The 20,426-nt window shown below is 43.8% G+C and overlaps 1 protein-coding gene across 5 annotated transcripts in view; it reads right to left on the reverse strand.

Moving 5' to 3' along the window:
- Positions 1-20,426, reverse strand: part of LOC310866027 (actin-binding LIM protein 1-like) — a 90,612-nt gene that overhangs the window by 34,661 nt on the left and 35,525 nt on the right. For all 5 annotated transcript variants that reach the window (XR_014569865.1, XM_083775311.1, XM_083775309.1 and 2 more), the window contains exons 3-5: positions 5,512-5,695; positions 4,591-4,700; positions 1,310-1,436 (exon numbers count right to left, since the gene is read on the reverse strand). Coding sequence is in view for 4 of the 5 variants with exons in the window: in XM_083775311.1 (XP_083631437.1) it covers positions 1,310-1,436; positions 4,591-4,700; positions 5,512-5,695 (421 nt within the window). In the remaining variant the exon portion in view is untranslated. The remainder of the gene's footprint in view (positions 1-1,309; positions 1,437-4,590; positions 4,701-5,511; positions 5,696-20,426) is intronic.

The following is a 20,426-nucleotide window of genomic DNA, read 5'->3' on the forward strand; positions in this document are numbered from 1 at the left end:
GTGCACAGTTAAGGTTACACAGTGCACAGTTAAGGTTACACAGTGCACAGTTAAGGTTACACAGTGCACAGTTAAGGTTACACAGTGCACAGTTAAGGTTACACAGTGCACAGTTAAGGTTACACAGTGCACAGTTAAGGTTACACAGTGCACAGTTAAGGTTACACAGTGCACAGTTAAGGTTGCACAGTGCACAGTTAAGGTTACACAGTGCACAGTTAAGGTTACACAGTGCACAGTTAAGGTTGCACAGTGCACAGTTAAGGTTACACAGTGCACAGTTAAGGTTACACAGTGCACAGTTAAGGTTGCACAGTGCACAGTTAAGGTTACACAGTGCACAGTTAAGGTTACACAGTGCACAGTTAAGGTTACACAGTGCACAGTTAAGGTTACACAGTGCACAGTTAAGGTTACACAGTGCACAGTTAAGGTTACACAGTGCACAGTTAAGGTTACACAGTGCACAGTTAAGGTTACACAGTGCACAGTTAAGGTTACACAGTGCACAGTTAAGGTTACACAGTGCACAGTTAAGGTTACACAGTGCACAGTTAAGGTTACACAGTGCACAGTTAAGGTTACACAGTGCACAGTTAAGGTTACACAGTGCACAGTTAAGGTTACACAGTGCACAGTTAAGGTTACACAGTGCACAGTTAAGGTTGCACAGTGCACAGTTAAGGTTACACAGTGCACAGTTAAGGTTACACAGTGCACAGTTAAGGTTACACAGTGCACAGTTAAGGTTGCACAGTGCACAGTTAAGGTTGCACAGTGCACAGTTAAGGTTACACAGTGCACAGTTAAGGTTACACAGTGCACAGTTAAGGTTACACAGTGCACAGTTAAGGTTACACAGTGCACAGTTAAGGTTACACAGTGCACAGTTAAGGTTACACAGTGCACAGTTAAGGTTGCACAGTGCACAGTTAAGGTTACACAGTGCACAGTTAAGGTTACACAGTGCACAGTTAAGGTTGCACAGTGCACAGTTAAGGTTACACAGTGCACAGTTAAGGTTGCACAGTGCACAGTTAAGGTTACACAGTGCACAGTTAAGGTTACACAGTGCACAGTTAAGGTTACACAGTGCACAGTTAAGGTTACACAGTGCACAGTTAAGGTTGCACAGTGCACAGTTAAGGTTACACAGTGCACAGTTAAGGTTACACAGTGCACAGTTAAGGTTACACAGTGCACAGTTAAGGTTGCACAGTGCACAGTTAAGGTTGCACAGTGCAGTACGTTTTGACTCTTTACTCTTCAGGCCTGCGTACGTACAGTACGTACAATACGTACTACTTACTTGCTGATGTATTCACCAGTCAGGACTTTTCCGCAGGCCTTACACTTGAAGCAGCCCAGGTGCCACTGTCTGTCCAGGGCCAGGAGAGCCTGTCCATTCTTGATGTCTCGACCGCATCCTGCACAGTCTGCAAAAAGCACACATGCACCACACTGTAGTTAAGACCATTAAGACCTGAGACCAGATTCTATATCAGTGGTGGTCAAACCTTTTCCGTGTCAAGAACCTCCAGAATCATGTGGATTTGGCCGTGGTCACCTCCACATAGTTTGTTCCATGGACCCCCCAGAGGCAAATATTTGAGTTAAATATAAAAATAGCAGATCTACAAGCTCATAGAGCGGCACTCGTGCTGTGCTATGAGCTTGTATACCGGTATCTGCTATTTCTTTAAAATAATGGTTAAAGTGGTTAAAAGCTAAGGTGGCACAAATGTGTTTCTAGGTGTTAATGGGTTAGCCAGGACTTACAATCAGCAGCATCATCTATAAATACACATCTATATAGTACAAGACTTGGCCACACATTGAATACCGTACTGGAGGTGTAAAAAATAATTGCACACAAGAATAATTCTCCCTTTTATAAAGGCAATATTTCAACCAAACACGCCAGCCAGGCATACTTGGCACATAAAATACAAATATTTGAGGCAATTTATTGCACACTGATCGTGTGCACCTAAAATATATCATAAAAAACATTAATGCCACTACATATTCTCTGGCCAGTTCAGCTCCATGACACTAGAAGGCAATAGAGGGTAGTAAGTGACATTGCTGACAGTTGCAAAGCATTGTCCTTAAGTAGAAACCTGAGGCTCTAAAAGCACAAGAGCATGTATAGGTTTTAAATGAACAATCTTTCTGTAAAGTCTGCTTTCATGAATAGAGGATGAAAGCATGAGCAGCCCACTGGGAACGCTGTCAGCTACGTAAGGAATACACAAGGCTGCCATGATGTCGATGACGTGAGAAGAATCAGCATGCCTTATTTATAGGTGACCATGCTTCTAAAAGCCTCTCCAGCAGCCAACAGGGAGACAAAACAGTGGAGAGAGGGGGGGGGGGATAGAGGAGAGTGGGAGACATGGGGAGAGAAAGTGTGAAGGGGGAGAGAGAAATAAAGAGACAGGGAGGGAGGGAGAGAAATAGGAAGAGAAAAGAGAGAGGGAGCGAGAAGAAAGTGAGGGGAGAGGGCGGGAGATATATGGAAGAGCCAGAGAGAGAGAGAGAGAGAGACATGAGGGAAAAGTGAATGGGGGATAAAAAATATAGAGAGGGAGGGAGAGAGAGAGAGAGAGAGACAGAGAAAGTCAGAATAAGAGAGACATACTGTAGGGGGGAAAAGGAAAGAAGTAAGAGAGAGGGAGAGAGACAGAGCCTCTCTCCTCCTAGGGGTGGGGGGCGAGGGATGGACAAGAAAAGGGAGAGAGGGGGAGACATGCATGGGGAGAGCGAGAGAGAGAAAAAGTGCCCTTCTGGGCACAGGTCTCCACCAGGATAGGAATGTAGGACATTGCAGCTTGCCTTCATCTGGTGGTTGGATAAAAGGGCAACAAAAGTAAAAAAATTCCAGGCAAAGGTTTTTCCTTGGCCTCTAGGGAGTTGGCATACAAAGTTATCCACAGATCCGAACACTTTTCGGACAGTTATAACGCCACCTTGAGGCTGAGTTGAAATTGTTCATGTGGCATTTCGTCCTCGGCCTAGTGGGAATGTGGGTGCACAATTTCACGGAAATCACGCGATGTGTTCATGATTTGCAGCATTTTGTTTGAAACTGAGCACTCCTGTGAACTTTGGAAGCCAATCTTAACCAATCAGGATGGAGTCTGAGAAATCTGAAAGACCGGTTTCGTTGAATGGCTCTAGAGAGACTGTGTACCAATTTGCGTGATGTTTGGACAAAATATGTAGGTGTACTGTGCAAAAACTTGTTTTGCACAAAGCGGCCTCCTGGTGGCGCTATAACAGGCCGCTCTGGAAAGTTTGGGGCAGAGGTTCATCGTTGGCATCCAGGGAGTGTGTGTGCAAAATTTGGCATCGACCGGGTTAACGGTGGCCGAGATTAGCTGCTCACGGACACACACACGGACGGACACACGGACGGACGGACGGACGGACGGACGGACGGACGGACGGACGGAGTGCAAAACATACTCTTCCCCCCATGCCTTCGGCCTGGTGGAGACAAAAAGAGTTTGTGCAGGAACGATGGGGAGAGAGAATGAACACAGGATTGGATGAGATAGAGGAGGGGTTTGCTGGTGTGCACATTCCCTGGCTGCTCCAGAGGAGAGGAAATGCACGTCCATGCATAATTTAATAGGGCAGGGTCTTTGTGTTCTTCATGAAGGAACATGGCTGGTGCCAGTGTTGATTTCGTCGACTAATACTATATACGACTATAAGACTAATACAGTGAGTGTATCGCAGATTAAAGGATTTAACAACAACAAGATTTAGAAAAACGTGTCCATGCATTCATTGTCAGTGGACTTGACTAGACTGTCAGGCCAGCTTTTACAGATCTCCCTAAAGATCTACCAGACAACTGGAGTCCTTGCTGCTAAAGAAAGTGGAGCATATCACACCAGTTCTTAAATCTTTACATGGCTCCCTGTGTTCAAATAATTGATTGTCAAAATACTGCTGTTGGTTTATAAAACATTGAATGGTTTATGGCCAAAATACATTTATGATCTTGTGCAGTACACCATTCTGATCAAACTCCTGATCATGAACCATGTGCCTAGAATAAGAACTAAACATGGAAAAGCAGCGTTCACATATCTGGAACAAACACCCAGAGAACATATTTTAAATTACAGCCAAAAACCCTTTATTGATTTTGTTTGTATTTTGACTGTAATTCAAATATTATTATGTTGTGGTTTAGCTCTGTGTCATATACAGTAGGTGTTTCCTATTAAGGTAACTTCTCCATCTTAATGAATTCTTAATGGCCTTGTTGTTGAAATGTACTATACAAATAAAGTGCCTCGCCTTGCCTTGTCTTACCCCAATCGAACTCTTGATGCTCAGTGCCAAGCAGGGAGGCACCGGGTACCATTTTTATAGTCTGTGGTATGACTTGACAAGGGATCAAACCCTGACCGCCCAGCTAGTCTCCGCCAGGGTGGACACTCTAACCCCAATAACCAATATGTTAACTCAAACAGTATACAAATCCCAAATGTTGTAAGTGTAAAGCACATTGGGTTGCATTTGTGCACAGGCATGTGAAGTGCTTTGGTAACAGATACTGCCAGTACTTACTGCTGGAAGCAGTGATGTCCTTGGGTCCTGGAGACATGGGCTGGACACAGTATTGACACAGACAGTCCTTCCCATTGAATGTCACCCTGTCCCCAGCAGGGAACGGTCGTCTGCGGAAATGATCAACATGTAACCCATTATCACCAGAGCCACTAAAGGAGATCATTGATTGAGGGTGGAAGTGAAAAATAAAATAAAAGCTCAATATATATGCGTATACAGTGGTTCTCAAACTCCTGTAAGCATTAATTTAGAACCCTCTCAAGGAATACCGAGTTCCCTGGACCCCACTTTGAGAATCACTGTTCTAATATCATTGCTATCAGTGTTTGTTTATTAACAGGGTGTCCCCATCTCTTCAGGTCTTAAACAGAAAGAATCTGTACATTTTCATTATACAAATTTGATCCAATCACAAGAGAGCACCTTACAAAGATCAATCAGCTTACATGTTATACAGTAAGTAAAGTAACTCAGTAGATTTACTTAAGTACTGTACTTAAGTACAATTTTGAGGTATTTGGGGCACCCACTGGCCTAGTGGTCCAGGCACATGCCACATATAGGCTCCGGCCTGACAGCATGTCGCGTGTTCGTGTCCCATTCACGACGACCTTTGCTGCATGTCTCTCCCCTTCTCTCTCTCCCTCTTTCCTGTCTGTCTTTACTTTAAACTGAATCAATAAAGCCCCCCAAAAAATCTTACATTTGTTTTGAGGTATGATGTACTTTTACTCCACTACAATTATTTGAAAACTTTAGTTACTAGTTACTTTGTAGATTTTGATTAGAAAACACCCCATACATTTCAGCCTTTTGTAAATAGCAGATCTACAAGATCTACGTTGAGTACTTTTACTTTTAGTACTTTAAGTACATTTGATGCTGATACTTTTGTACTTCTACTCAAGTTTAACTTACTTGCAAATGGTGCAGACGAAACAGGCAGGGTGGTAGGTCTTGCCCAGCGCTGTGACCACCTCGCCCTCCACAAAGTCTCCACAGCCATTGCAGCGTGTGCCGTGCATGCGCTGGTAGTCCAGGGTGCACAGATACTCTCCATTCTTCATGAAGAAGCCCCCCTGGGCAAGGTCACAGCCACACACTGCACAGACCACACACACAATGTTAGTCAGATCATCTGGGGTCCTTTCCAGCCATTCGTCATCCCCCAGCGCATCAATGCATTACATTTTGTTAAAATGTGCCTTTTTCTGTTTTGTATGTGTATATGGAGTTAACATTACTCTAATAGACCCCCAGGTGTTTTGTATGTGTCTATGGAGTTAACATTACTCTAATAGACCCCCAGGTGTTTTGTATGTGTCTATGGAGTTAACATTACTCTAATAGACCCTCAGGTGTTTTGTATGTGTCTATGGAGTTAACATTACTCTAATAGACCCCCAGGTGTTTTGTATGTGTCTATGGAGTTAACATTACTCTAATAGACCCTTAGGTGTGGTTAGAATATTGAAATGTCTTGTCTTCCCTGTGTATTTTTGTTTTCGTCCTGTAAGCTGAAAGCCTTTGAGTCAAAAGGCCCAATCGAAATACACACATTATTGTGACATCACAATATCATCCCCTCCCCAAACCCCTCCCCCTTTATCATGCAACGACAGCTGTGGGTGCGGTTTCAGCTCAGGTGGATCACCACCAACCTGAAAACCAGGCACAGTTAACGGGGGGAAATAAATCACAGCATAACCTCTTTAAGTGGATGCTGGCTGAAATCTTAAAAAATACTATATTCCATTATGGTTTAACACAATTTTACATAAAACGTCCCTAAACGTCATAAGGATTCCGAAAAATTAGTGCCTTGGACGTCTGTGGACGTCATAGCATTTTTTTTTGGCATTTCGCTTTTCGCTTTCCGTATGCTAATGCTCTGTGCAACTATTAGCTTGTCATTGACTCGCATGTTAGCGCGGCGGAAAGAATGACTCGTATCTCCTAATCCAGGGCGCTCTCCGTGGTGATGAATGGATCGATATGCTGGCGCTTCATTTCTGCTCCTCATCCGTCTCTCCTGCAAAATATGACCGCTTTTTGGATCATATATCGTATAAATTAAAACGATCGGGATGTGAGGTCACTTTGTAAAGTCAACTTTTTTAGGAAAGTGTTTCCGGTTCATGGCTTTCAGAGTAAAAGCGATCAGACAACTCCGGCACCCCAGAGCTCCTATTTTGATGCACTTCCGGCACTAAAAGTGTTTTAATGAGTGACCGAATCAGTGAAATATGCTTTGATCAATTTCATCAGCCTCCTCTCAGGGGATTTAAACACTCATTTGTTCCCCTGTCAATCAAAATGCTCAATCAGAGATTGCCAAATGGCAGCAACCATAACTGACTAGATGCACTTTATTGACTAGTTGCACTTTATCAAGGGAATGTGTGCAATATCTCAGATTCTTTTAGTTATGAGGTTTCCTCTTGACAGCAACTTATTTGAATACAGCTGTGACTCTGTCTCCAAGACAAAGGGAGACAAATAAAGACAACCTTGAACCACACAAACAAAAATAACAGCCTTTCAAAAAGGTCTTTCAAAAAAGTCAAATACCAAAAATAAAAACCCTACCATTTCCATTTCCCCCCCCCCTCTATTTCCCATTCCATGTGCGTTTGTCTTATAGTTGCTCTGGCCTCTGTACTACTGCCACCTACCGTCCATTTATTGTATTACACAGTGGGTGAAAAAAACACATCCCTTAAGACTAAACCCGACCCATCAGAGGTGTGCCTTCCAGAGGTACCTTTGACATGACATTTTGTGTGTGTGTGTGTGTGTGTGTGTGTGTGTGTGTGTGTGTGTGTGTGTGTGTGTGTGTTTCGATGTGCAGGGTGTTGCTGAAAATGAGCACCTGTGCTCAGCTACTTCCCTGGGTAAATAAAAAAATAAAGGTACCTTTCAAAACCTATAGAAGTCAGCCTGGTACAGACGAAGGGGACACCACTGTATGTAGCCTCAATTACATTTTGTAACTATTTTCAGCAATGGGATGATAGTTTTATTTGGTGGGTATATGAGCTGGTCGTTTTGAAAGTAGCTCTCAAGTAAAAAACAGTGTGGGCAGCCCTGGTATAGATGATTATATATATATATATTAATTCCGTCTGTAAATCCCTGTAGGCTACCCACATATTGGTAGCCTATATTAGCCCAATATTGAATTGAATAATTCAATATTCAATAATATTGAATAATATTGAATAATGTTGTGTGCGCGTGCGGAGAAAGACAGTTATTTAATGAAACTGAAGATTATAACGTCCTGTCTCGCTGGCGCCGTGTATAGCCTGCATGGCTATTCCTGTGTGTGTGTGCGTGTGTGTGTGTGTGTGTGTGTTGCATGGCGAGAGAGAGAGAGAGAGAGAGAGAGATCGTGGCTTCCAGGCGTGCGTGTGTGTGTGCAAGCCAGGCGTGCGTGTGCGCAATCAAAAGTACTCGGCAGTATGGCTGGCAGGCAAAATAGCCAATGCGATCTGTGTAATCGTAAATACTTAGGCACAAACCAACTACTGTCGAAGAACAATGTTGATGTAACTAAGAGATTCGCTGAGTGATTTATATTTTATATACAGAGATTTAGAAGGAATAAGCAAAATCGTGAGGTGACAATTCCTCTCCTTCTCTTCTCCTGCGGACAGGGAGACTCGGAGATGAGATGTTTCAGAATCAGCACGGGGGAGTGGCTGAGAGCTAGTAGCCAATTAAAAGACGGGGTAGTAGTTGCCAGGTTCGCGAATTGTAAGCGAGTCGTAGTGTGTGTTGAATGGCATTTGAATGGCATTTGTGGGCTTGTGAATTAATTTTCTCACATGGAATTTGTGCTCACTTGCATAGACCTGGCGAATTTGTGCGGAAGGCCTTGTTTCTGGGCCTGTTGGGGCAACAGTGGTTAGTATTCCGGGGGTGTGGGTGCTTGAAGCGATAGTGTTTGTAGTAAACAAATGCATTGCCGGCGTGAGTGTGGAAGGGAGGCATCTTTGGTGGCAGTGCAATGACCATTGTTTACAATTTACAATTTACAATTTAGGCATTTAGCAGACGCTCTTAATCCAGAGCGACTTACATTAAGCATTGTTTGGCGGGTGGTGTTGAGTGTTGGCGATGGGCGCGATAGGAGGAGATAGCGTTGCAACACTGCGAAGGGTAAGTGTGTGACGTCACTGCCCATGTGAGTGTGTGTGAGTGTAGTGTGTAAGATGGTGTTGCAGTAGCGACGTAGCTGTTGTGGCTTTGGGTTTCTTGCCATGTGTTGGGTACAACTTCTCACTTGTTATAATAGATTATAATGTTAGTAATTACTGAGCGAGAAGAAGAATATGCCTCCCTACATTTTTTACATGCCTGTGTAGTTCTTTATTTTGTTGTGATAAATAATCCTCCCTACTATAGAGTGTGCTGACCATATAAGGAGTTTCTCCCTTTCCCCAGTTAACCCCTGGGGGTCAAAAAACCTTAGGTTTCGTTTTTGGCTAGGTGGCCGAGCCTTCATCCAATCAGGATAGAGAGGGGCCTTCCGCAAGTCATGATTGAGCGGGGGCGGGCCTTGGTGTGTGTGCTGTTGGCATGTTGTGTGTCACCCCACTGTAGAGCGTGCATGTATTGTGCACATCTTGTTACCAGGGTGGACCGGGGGGTTTTCTAAAACATCCAAGTCACTGAATGCTCCTTTAATTAGGCTACTTTCAGGACATGATCTGCCCCTACATCCTTTCTCACTCACTAGATCAGCTAGTGTAACACAGGACTGTGGAATGACCCCCCCCCCCCCCCCCCCCCCAATATAGTCAGGACTGCAGACGCAAGCCCAATTGATACGTTGTTGCACGACAGTGTCATGAGCTGAAAATAACAGACCTACAAGCTCACAATACATTGCGAATGCGATGCATTATTAGGCTTCGCTCCCCATTTTCCACAACAGTATTGAGAACTCACCTCTTCAGGCTCTACCTCACACCTTGACAGTACTTATTTCCTTGTATCTTTTTCCATATGCTGGCCTACCGGCATGTGCACTTAAGCCTCTCCAACTGATCCAAAATGCCGCAGCTCGCTTGGTCTTCAACCAGCCAAAATTCTCACACGTCTCCCCCCTTCTCCGCTCCCTCCATTGGCTCCCGGTCACTGCCCGCACAGAATAAAAAACTCTGATGCTGGCATTCAAAGCAACCAAAGGTATGGCTCCCCCATATCTTGCAAGTATGATCGAACCCTACAAACCCTCCCCCGCACTCAGATCAGCCAACGCGGGGAAGCTGGAGGTGCCTTCACTAAAAACGCTGGGACAACGCTCCACACGTCCCAAACTATGGAATGCACTTCCCATCACAATCAGAACTGCAGCCTCACTCCCAATCTTCCGCCGTAGTCTGAAAACCCACCTTTTCAGACTCCATCATGGCTCGTAGCACTTACCCTAGCCCCTTAGATAGAACTTTATATAGACATTTTATACAGACTTATAGCATGTTACGTTACGTAGACAGCACTACAATTGCATTTTATGTAGTCATAGCACTTCATAGTATATATGTATACTTTATATGTATAGTTTCATTATATAGATATTCCACTGTTACGCCTTAGCTTATGCATGTTTCATGATAACTACTTTTTATGTATGTGATGTAATGCCATGCTTTTTTGTTCTTGCTTATTGTAAATCGCTCTGGATTAAAAGCCTAAATTGTAAATTGTATGCTACTATGTACGGTATGTTATTTACAGTATCTAAATATACAATGTTTGCTTGTCCACAAAGACAGATGACAGTTGATACCAGGTTGATTCCTATTGACCTTATAGCACTTAAATGATTTATTTGCACTCTGCACATTTACAGTAGCCTACACAAGCATTTACCTTGCATTTTGTTGACTAGGCCATTTACTTCAACCGTGCAATATGTATATGCTTGCTCTGGATAAGTACAAATTATTATACCTTTCAATGACTGCTGCCAGAGGAGTTTTTTGATGAATTGAACAATGTGGACCCTGTTGTAAACAAGTGTAATGCTTAATTGGGTCGTCCACTCACAGTTAACAGTCTTTGTATTGAGTTTGTGCTTGAAATGTACTGTAATTATGCAAACTGTTAATAAATATTTAAATCAATCAATCAAAAGAGTAAACTTAAATTAAAAGAATATTTGAAATATAAAATAACATGAAATTATATTGCCTCACTTTCCTCACTCTGAAGTTGTCCTCATGAAGAACTCAAGGACAACTGCAGAACTCATGACCTTTCACCTTTTGGCTAGTCACTCAAGTAGTAGTATTGACCTATGACCCCTTGACAAGTTTACCTTTGGGGCTCATAACTCTTCACTCCCTGAGATGTACAGGGCCTTGGTATTGGTAAGCTATACAATTGTTGTCATTCATAAAAGCGAAAGACCTACGTAGATAGATAGATGTTCAGATACCATTGTGTGTCCTATTGTGCCTATTAGGAGAACAATCTAAAGGTTCTTTGGGATATATTTGAAACGAGACATAGGCCTCTAGTTTGAGCTGTGGTTACGTTAACATTGGCATTTTTGTCAATAGAGCCGAGAGTCTAATAATGGTGTGGTCTCCTACGCTCCTTTCCAATCTATATAGCTAGCTAGATATCAATATAAAGTTGCTGTGTGTGCAGGTTGTGAACAAAGCCATGCAGATCACAATGCTGTGTTCAGAGGCGAAGCTGGCTGCTTGTGGTGAAGGATCTGCATCTCGTGTTGGTGTAACTAAAGCGGGAAGTTTCACCATTGAGAACCACCGAGCAACATGTCCCCGACACCTTACGTCAGACTGTACACTCAATACAATCCGCCCACTCGACTACCTGCTGGGCTTATAGGCAAAGCAGGCAAATAGAGAAACAGCACATATGCTGGTGCCATTATGTTGTGATCTACTATTTAAAAATCTAATTGTGTGTGCTTTTCTGTCTGTAGCGGGTGGGCGGATTTTGCCCAAATATGGACATGCCCGACAGCATTGCTCAACTAGAGTGAGAGAGACAGAGTGCAAGAGGGGAGGGAGAGGGAGTGGGGATAGTGATGGAGGGGGATAGTGAGAGTGAGAGAAAGAGAGAGAGAGACTATTTCACCCACAAGATATGCCGGGTACAGAAACCTGAACACGCTTATCGATCAAAACGGTATCAGCACAACAACCCTGGCAACAGCAGGTTTTCTGCTTGTAACAGTATAAAACAACCCACTAATACCCCATAAGGCACCACACAAACAAACACATACTTACGTCCCCCATCAGAGCGGGAGTTCGTTCAGACAGGCCAGCAGCTTGCTGCCCAGTGAAGGGCTCACAAGCTCACAATGTGTCGCAACGCATCGCGCCGCATTGTGAGCTTGTAGATCTGTTATTTTCAAATGGCCGAAATGTATAGGGCTGAGTTGGTTAATGTCTGTTTTCTAATAATAATTCAAATCTACAAAGTAAATACTGTTTATCAGAGTGGTGTAGACTAGGAGAGTGGCGTCGCGTCATTGAGGGGGAAGAAAACAGCGCTCGAGTAGCCTACTGTTCATCATGCAGCCCCGGAGTGTGACAAGCTGGAGTTTGAAATACATTGTTTTCTTTTTTTTTTACCCCACGATTTTGTAACCCATTTTTCACCCTGTGTCAATTATCTAATGTGATCTTGGGCTCTACACACCCTCCGCCAACCTAGTCCCCATATATGGGGGACATGGGGAGAGCAACGGACTTGAACTCATGCTTCCTTCATGCCTGAGTGCTCCTTTACACCTGACAGGGGGGGAGTTTCCTTGGTTGGACGTAGCGCGTGGAAGGAACACGTTATTCCAACCAGTTCCTTTCCCCTCCATCAGGCGCCCCGGCTGGCCAGGGTTACTGCATGTTTTTTGTGAGGGTACCTACCCTAGGGGACACGGGGAGAACATGCAAACTCCACACAGAAAGGCCCCGCCTCGGGTTTGGGGACTGGTGACGCGGGGGAGGAAACACGCCATCAGCACCCACAGCGCCCCGAGCAGGAATTGAACCCAGGACCTTCTAGCTGTGAGGCGACAGCACTACCAACTGTGCCACCGTGCCCCTGAAATACATTGTTTTCATTGCATAGTGACAACTAAAGTCTCTGTAATGTTTATGTTGTACTATTACTAAAACACAATCTAAAATAAAGGATTTAAGATCATTGTCTCCACCAGGCCGAAGGCATGGGGGGAGAGTATGTTTTGCACTCCGTCCGTCCGTGTGTCCGTCCGTGTGTGTGTGTGTGTGTGTGTGTGTCCGTCCGTCCGTGAGCAGCTAATCTCGGCCACCGTTAACCCGGTCGATGCCAAATTTTGCACACACACTCCCTGGATGCCAACGATGAACCTCTGCCCCAAACTTTCCAGAACGGCCTGTTATAGCGCCACCAGGAGGCCGCTTTGTGCAAAACAAGTTTTTGCACAGCACACCTACAGATTTTGTCCAAACATCACGCAAATTGGTACACAGTCTCTCTAGAGCCATTCAACCAAACCGGTCTTTCAGATTTCTCAGACTCCATCCTGATTGGTTAAGATTGGCTTCCAAAGTTCACAGGAGTGCTCAGTTTCAAACAAAATGCTGCAAATCATGAACACATCGCGTGATTTCCGTGAAATTGTGCACCCACATTCCCACTAGGCCGAGGACAAAATGCCACATGAACAATTTCAACTCAGCCTCAAGGTGGCGCTATAACTGGCCGAAAAGTGTTTTTACCTCTAACTGCACGGATCTGTGGATAACCTGGTGGAGACCTGTGCCCAGAAGGGTACTTTTTCTAGTTAAAGCTGGGCCAACTTCCGGACCAGGACTTTGTCACACTTCGCCAATAAAAGCCGCCATTGGACTGAAGCCCCATGAAGTGAACGGAGTTGTCACAACTCTCATCTAAACGGCACTGATGTATAGGACACCTGCTCGGTCCAATGGTTCGGTTTGTGAGACAAGACACACAGACAGAGCGAACCTCATATACTAGTGGTCCCTGAGGGGGTTCCAGGTGGTCCCCAGCTAAACTGAGAGTTGGTAACCTTATAGATCTTTAAAGGGGCAAACCACTCACATCACAAAGATGTACTTTGCAAGCCAAAGAGTACATCTTTGTGATGTCCCTAATCACATGACCCCAGGTTCTAGACCTCCAGTTCTAGGCTAAATAGATGGTGGCGACTTTTTGTTTAATTATATCCACGCACAACATCTAGGTATATTAATGACATAGTTCAATGTTGAAAATGAGTGGTTTGCCCCTTTAGCCCTTGAGAGTTTAACATGAAACCAAATGGACCCTCGTTTTACTCTCAAGAGTTAAATTATTGTTAAACATCTGCATTACTTAACTTACAAGAAATGTATACAATTAGAGAATGTAGAAGAATTGTTATTTCGATCAACATTTGCCTGTTATATCTCTCCAATAACAAAATATTCTAAGTTGTGGGTCTGAGATGCTAAATGTCATCAAACGGTGGTCCGTGGTGGTGGCTCAAATGCTGAATACAAAGGGTTGTCTTATACACAGCTAAACTCCTGCAGAGCCATGCTGTAAAAAAAAAGTGTTCCACCATATTAATTGCAAAGCTTCAAATGGTGTCAAATAAACAAACATACAGGATCGTACTACAACACATACAAATGATGATAGGTCAATGATTTCATTCTTCTAAAAAAAGTTTGTACTTTGTAGCTAATTGAGCTATTTGTTTGTCTAAATTTCTAAAAAATAACTATAATAAGTGCTCCTTGGAGCACAGGTCGCCACCAAATATGAATAAAATGGGACAGATCTGTCTTGATCACGTAACTATTTGCGTTTAGACAAAATATGTACAGTAGGAGTAATATTTTTTTTTAAATCACACCCGTGTGAACTGAGTGGTGCAACTCCCCCCCCCCCCTCTCTCTCATTAGCAGGCAACAGTGCAGCACTCTCTCTCTCTCCGTTTATGGCACAACAGCGCCCCTACTGGTACTAATAGTCATACTCGTGCTCATTAACGTCACACGGACACTTAGACACATAGGTGTTCCTTGGAGTGATTGCACCACTCAAACATCACACCCGTGTGAAGTGAGGGGCGCTCTTATCATCATCGTACATTGTCATGACAATGAAAATTAACGTCATGACGTAAAATTAACGTCATGACGTAAAATTGTCCATTCATTGTCAATGGGAATTTAATGTTTGTGTAGGACAAAGTTTGACATATATATTCAACATATGGAATGAATTCTGTACTGGCCATATATGGAGCGTGTCTTGAGTGTACAGGGTTTGATGAGGTCAGATCAACATAATGGAATGTCAGAACAGGTGTTTGAGGTCAGATGTAGAGTTGCTGGCCGGCTCCATATATATTGCAAATCTAGGTGATGATCCAGTTTTCTCCATGTATGGTTATCCAGGTTTGATGATATCAGATTGACATATGGACGAGGCGTGATGTCACGAGGCGTGATGTACTGATAACCATATATGGAGATCAAAGGATGTATTCATGATGTCACAAGGCGTGACCATATGGAGACGTGATATTCACGGATATTTTCAACCTCTCCCTCTCCCAAGCTGTGGTCCCCTCCGGCTTTAAATCCTCTATCGTGGTCCCGATTCCCAAGCACTCTAAGGTGACGTGCCTTAATGACTGGAGACCGGTCGCTCTGACACCGATTGTCAGTAAGTGTTTTGAGAGACTGGTGAGAGACTACATCTGCTCCATACTGCCTGCCACGCTGGATCCATGGCAATTTGCTTATCGTCAAAATCGATCAACTGACGATGCAGTTGCCTTGGCCGTACACTCTGCACTCTCCCATCTGGACAAGAGGGGGAAGAACAGATACGTACGGATGCTTTTTGTGGACTACAGTTCTGCTTTTAACACGATCATCCCAACCAGACTGGACACAAAGCTCAAGGACCTAGGCCTGCACTCGTCCATGTGCAGCTGGATACTTGACTTTCTGTCCGGCCGTCGTCAGGTGGTGAGGATGGGCAACATCACGTCGGACCCCCTGACCCTCAACACTGGAGCCCCCCAGGGCTGCGTGCTGAGCCCTCTACTCTACTCACTGTACACACACGACTGTACAGCCACGCACAGCTCCAACGTCGTGATCAAATATGCGGACGACACAACAGTGATGGGCCTGATCGACGACGATGACGAGACGGCCTACAGAGCAGAGGTTGGAACGCTGACACAGTGGTGCCACGAGAACAGCCTGGCTCTAAACGTCAGCAAAACCAAGGAGCTGATCGTGGACTTTAGGAGACGAGAGAGAGAGCACGCGCCCATTGTCATCAATGGTGCTGCAGTGGAGCAGGTCAGCGACTTCAAGTTCCTCGGGATAAACATCTCGAAGGACCTGAAGTGGGCCACACACACAACCACAGTGGTGAAAAAAGCCCAACAACGGCTCTACTGCCTGAGGCGCCTGAAGAAATTCAGAGTGAGCCCCCGCATCCTCAGAGCGTTCTACAAGAGCACAATCGAGAGTGTTCTGACGAGCGGCACCACTGCCTGGTTCGGAAATTGCACCGCTGCAGAACGGAAAAGACTGCAGAGAGTGGTGCGAACAGCACAGCGCATCGTGGGAGGGGAGCTTTCCCCACTCCAGGAAATACACGAGAGACGTTGTGTGGCTAAGGCTGAGAGCATTATCAGGGACATCCATCACCCCAGCCATAGCCTGTTCAAACCACTTCCACGCCCACGGCCGGGCAAACGCTACCTGAGCATCAAGAGCAGCACCACCAGACTCTTGAACAGCTTCTACTTGTCCACAATTAGACTGCTGAACAAGAGCTAGGATTGGTGACGCCACACAGACTGAACGGACTGGTCTCCTTTAGTAGAGACTACTCTGTATATACACATAGGCTACATCACTTTATTTATTTTTTATATGCATACATTGTACCATGTAGATTAGTCATGTACTATGCACTTTCTTTTCTTTTTAACTGCAATGATGAGCCTGCACAAACAAGAATTTCACCCATGTTACCTGTAATATGATGTGACAATAAAGTTTGATTCTGATTCTGATTCTGATGTCATGAGGCGCGATGGAGGCGTGGGTGACTAACTAACGGACGGACGGACGGAAGGACGGACGGACGGGAGATGTAGTTCATAGTAAATGTGACCTACGGTCGAAATTAAAAAAAAGTGTTTTACAAAAATGCTCTGAGTGTATGCACAGTTTACCATCATTGGGGCAGAGATTAGCTGTTCACGGACGGACTGTTATAACTATTTTGGTTATTATAGTTATTCATATTTCATTTCATTTCATAATGTTTATAAAGATGTTTATTTCATAGTATTATTATTTACAGTTTAAAAAGAACCAGTTGGGAGTTAAAAAGAATTGAATTCAGTTAAAGAATAACTGTTTCTGTTAGTATTAATTTACTATACGTTTGCTGTAACTGCATTTCCCATAATGCCTTTACTAGCGCCGGATATCCGGTCTAGGAGCCGCTTTTTTTGTTCTGGTTTGTTGTTACATGTGAGTCAGATACGAGCTCTCAGCTCAGCTAACGCAGACTAGCCGAGAGAAACCTCTTAAGTGATACTACGATTCATTCATCATTTTGTGCCTTTTTCTTGTGACGCTTTTTTCTTATATAAACTGGAAACGTGAAACTTCATCCACAACATCCTGTCAATTTCTTTTCGATCTAATAACTATATTACGGACGGACACACATGTGCAAAACATATAGGGACACCAGTTTGAAAATGTTTTTTTAATGAATGAATATTGTACGTGTCTATAACACATGTAGATGGACGGATGGCTATGATAGTGTGTTGTTTGAAATGACGGTATACTTAATCATTCTTATGTAATGAGTCGTTGTGCTCCATCCTGGGGATGAATGAACGTGTGTGTGTGTGTGTGTGTTTTGGGGGGGGGGGGGTGTGGGGGTGGTAGAGGAATCAGATTTAATTGCATTAGGGCTCAGGGATGATGAGATTAGTTTTAACCTAATAGAGTTGACGGCTTGCTGCAGTGAAACTATGCTGGCGTGGAACTGTTTGGCAGTGGTGGGAAAAGTACTCACATTTTTTACTTAAGTGGAAGTATCAATACTATAGAAATACTCGTTAAAAGTAAAAGTCTGGCATTCAAAATGTACTTGAGTGAAAGTACAAAAGTATTGGCATTGCAACATGTACTTAAGTGACAAAAGTAGAATGTACTCGTTACTTTTTACTTTTCACCACTGCTGTTTGGCTATTGCCACCTGAGCTAATATCAGTCCTCTCAGCAACAATTATTACATGTGGCATAAACATGTTTATCTGGAAAATGCATGATGAGAAAGCATGAGCCAAGCATAACTTGATAAACGATGATAAATTATGCACAAGACCACGTCTTGCAGGTCTATGTATACATTTCATGCAAAGGGTGTTTGTCCTCTCGGCTTATGGGGTTAGTGTCCAGTGTAAGCATGCATGAATGTCTATGTTGACTATAGTGACATCTGTTAACAAGACAGAGATTTCAACAAAACAAGGCCCCTGGACATGACAATATCCCCTCCAAATGTCACAGAGACTCAGCCGCCCCCATTGCTCCAATCATTGCCCACATAATAAACTTCACCATCAAACAGGGGTGCGTCCACCAAGATTTAAAATAAAATAAAAATTCAGACCCGTCTGAACTGAGTGGTGCTGTTGGGGTGTGGGACTATTGGTTGTCGGACTATTGGTTGTCGGACTATTGGTTGTCAGACTATTGGTTGTCGGACTATTGGTTGTCAGACTATTGGTTGTCGGACTATTGGTTGTCAGACTATTGGTTGTCGGACTATTGGTTGTCAGACTATTGGTTGTCAGACTATTGGTTGTCGGACTATTGGTTGTCGGACTATTGGTTGTCAGACTATTGGTTGTCGGACTATTGGTTGTCGGACTATTGGTTGTCAGACTATTGGTTGTCGGACTATTGGTTGTCAGACTATTGGCTCATCATGCACCTGTGCATGTGCTACACCGTAGTCTTTACTGCACTGTGCTCTGTGCTGATGTTACACTAACACTAAAAACAAATGTACAAATTCCAATCTGGCTTCATACCATCTCATTCCACTGACACATGCCATGTATATTTGAACGACATCAAACATGAGGTGGACGACGCGGACAAATACTGTGGCGTGGTCCAGCTGGACCTGCAAAAGGCATTTGACACCGCAATTCACTCTATACTGATTGACCAACTAAAAGCAACCGTCTTGGATAGTCTGGTCTCAGACAAGCACAAATTGCAGGTCGAAAAGAGAAGAATTTGTATGAGAGAATGGTTCAGACTCACTCAGACCTCAAAGATAAGCTGCCAACGGACCTGCATGTATTTCACATTAATCATGAAAAGAAGAATTCTGATCAATTAAAAATGAAGTGATCAGTACAGTTATAATTTAAACTAATGCAGTCAACACTCAACAGCACTGAACAAGCGATGAGCTTTGCTTTTCCAACTAAGATCTAAATGAGAATCTGGCAGGGGATACGTTAATTTTTTAAAGGTTTCATTCTACATTAACTCTTATGGATAAACATTATGCCATTTTCTGTTAATTGTGATTGCACTTTTAGGTTCAGCTGGTTGTATGTTGTTTGTATTGACCCGGACAGGGGATGTTGTCACACCGACACCAGTATAAAGGTGACACTTTGTTTACAGCATATACAACGAACGTTGGCCGAAACGCGTTTGTTGTTGTGTTGCTTGCAGCATACCTTGCTAAAAATGAAACAATAAAGGACTATTCCGTGAGTGCTGGTATTCTCCTTCTTCAAGTGACTTCCTGACCGTGCACCCGGTAAAATGTTCAAAGAGATTGAGACAAGTTTGAGTCGTGCCTGCTTCCTTTTTTTCAAACACAAAAGGTTGCAATGGCATGTCCATCCACTCGCCCCAGGAGATAATTAGGTTCTAATCTCTGCATGTGGTGCTTATGTTATTCTGGACCTCTGGCAACTTTAGCCATCTATATAACAGTCCAGTCACAGATTAACTGTAAGGACCTCAGCCAAACAGGTTCAGAGAGTCAGCCTGCTCGGCTGTCCGTGTGCGGCTAAAGGCCCCATCATGCCAGAATGCAGGAAATCCATCGGGAAACATAGACAAACAAAATGACAGAAGGATTTGTACCGTCAAATAGTTTTGTCTGGTGACATCCATGTCTCCATTGCAGTCTGGATGCCATACTAATTGGATAAATCCAGCACTTATCCCTAGTTGATCACACATAGACAGGAATGGGAATGGCAAGGCCACACTGTGTCCTTTACAGACTGGTTGGTAGCTTGTCACATGCTTCCAAATCTGTTCTATTCTGCTGCATCACACTCTTTGTCTTCATCATTGGAATGGTGGATTTAGATTTGTATTTGTTTTAAAGTTTTTTCAGTGGTTCTCAATGTTCTGGGATGGACCCAAAAAACATTGATAACGTATGTATGTGGTCACGGACCCTCATTTGAAAATAACATTTTCCAAAAATAGCTGATCTAGAAGCTCACAACACATTGCGATGTGGCGGGTTGCGAGCTTCTAGGACCCCTAAGGGTCCCCTGATCCCACTTTGACATCCAGTGCTTTATTTAATGTCATACTGTGTAACATTCATGTTAGTAGTGCTTGTCAGTGACACCGCTCGTAGCTGTTATCATTACATTGTTTGTCTACTCTACAGTATACCCGGGGTGGGCAACTTTGATAATGGAGAGGGCCACTAAATTTCCGCACTCCAGGGGGCCATAT

Source organism: Protomyctophum parallelum (genome assembly GCF_964188405.1).
Source record: "Protomyctophum parallelum genome assembly, chromosome: 10".
NCBI classification, from domain to species: domain Eukaryota; kingdom Metazoa; phylum Chordata; class Actinopteri; order Myctophiformes; family Myctophidae; genus Protomyctophum; species Protomyctophum parallelum.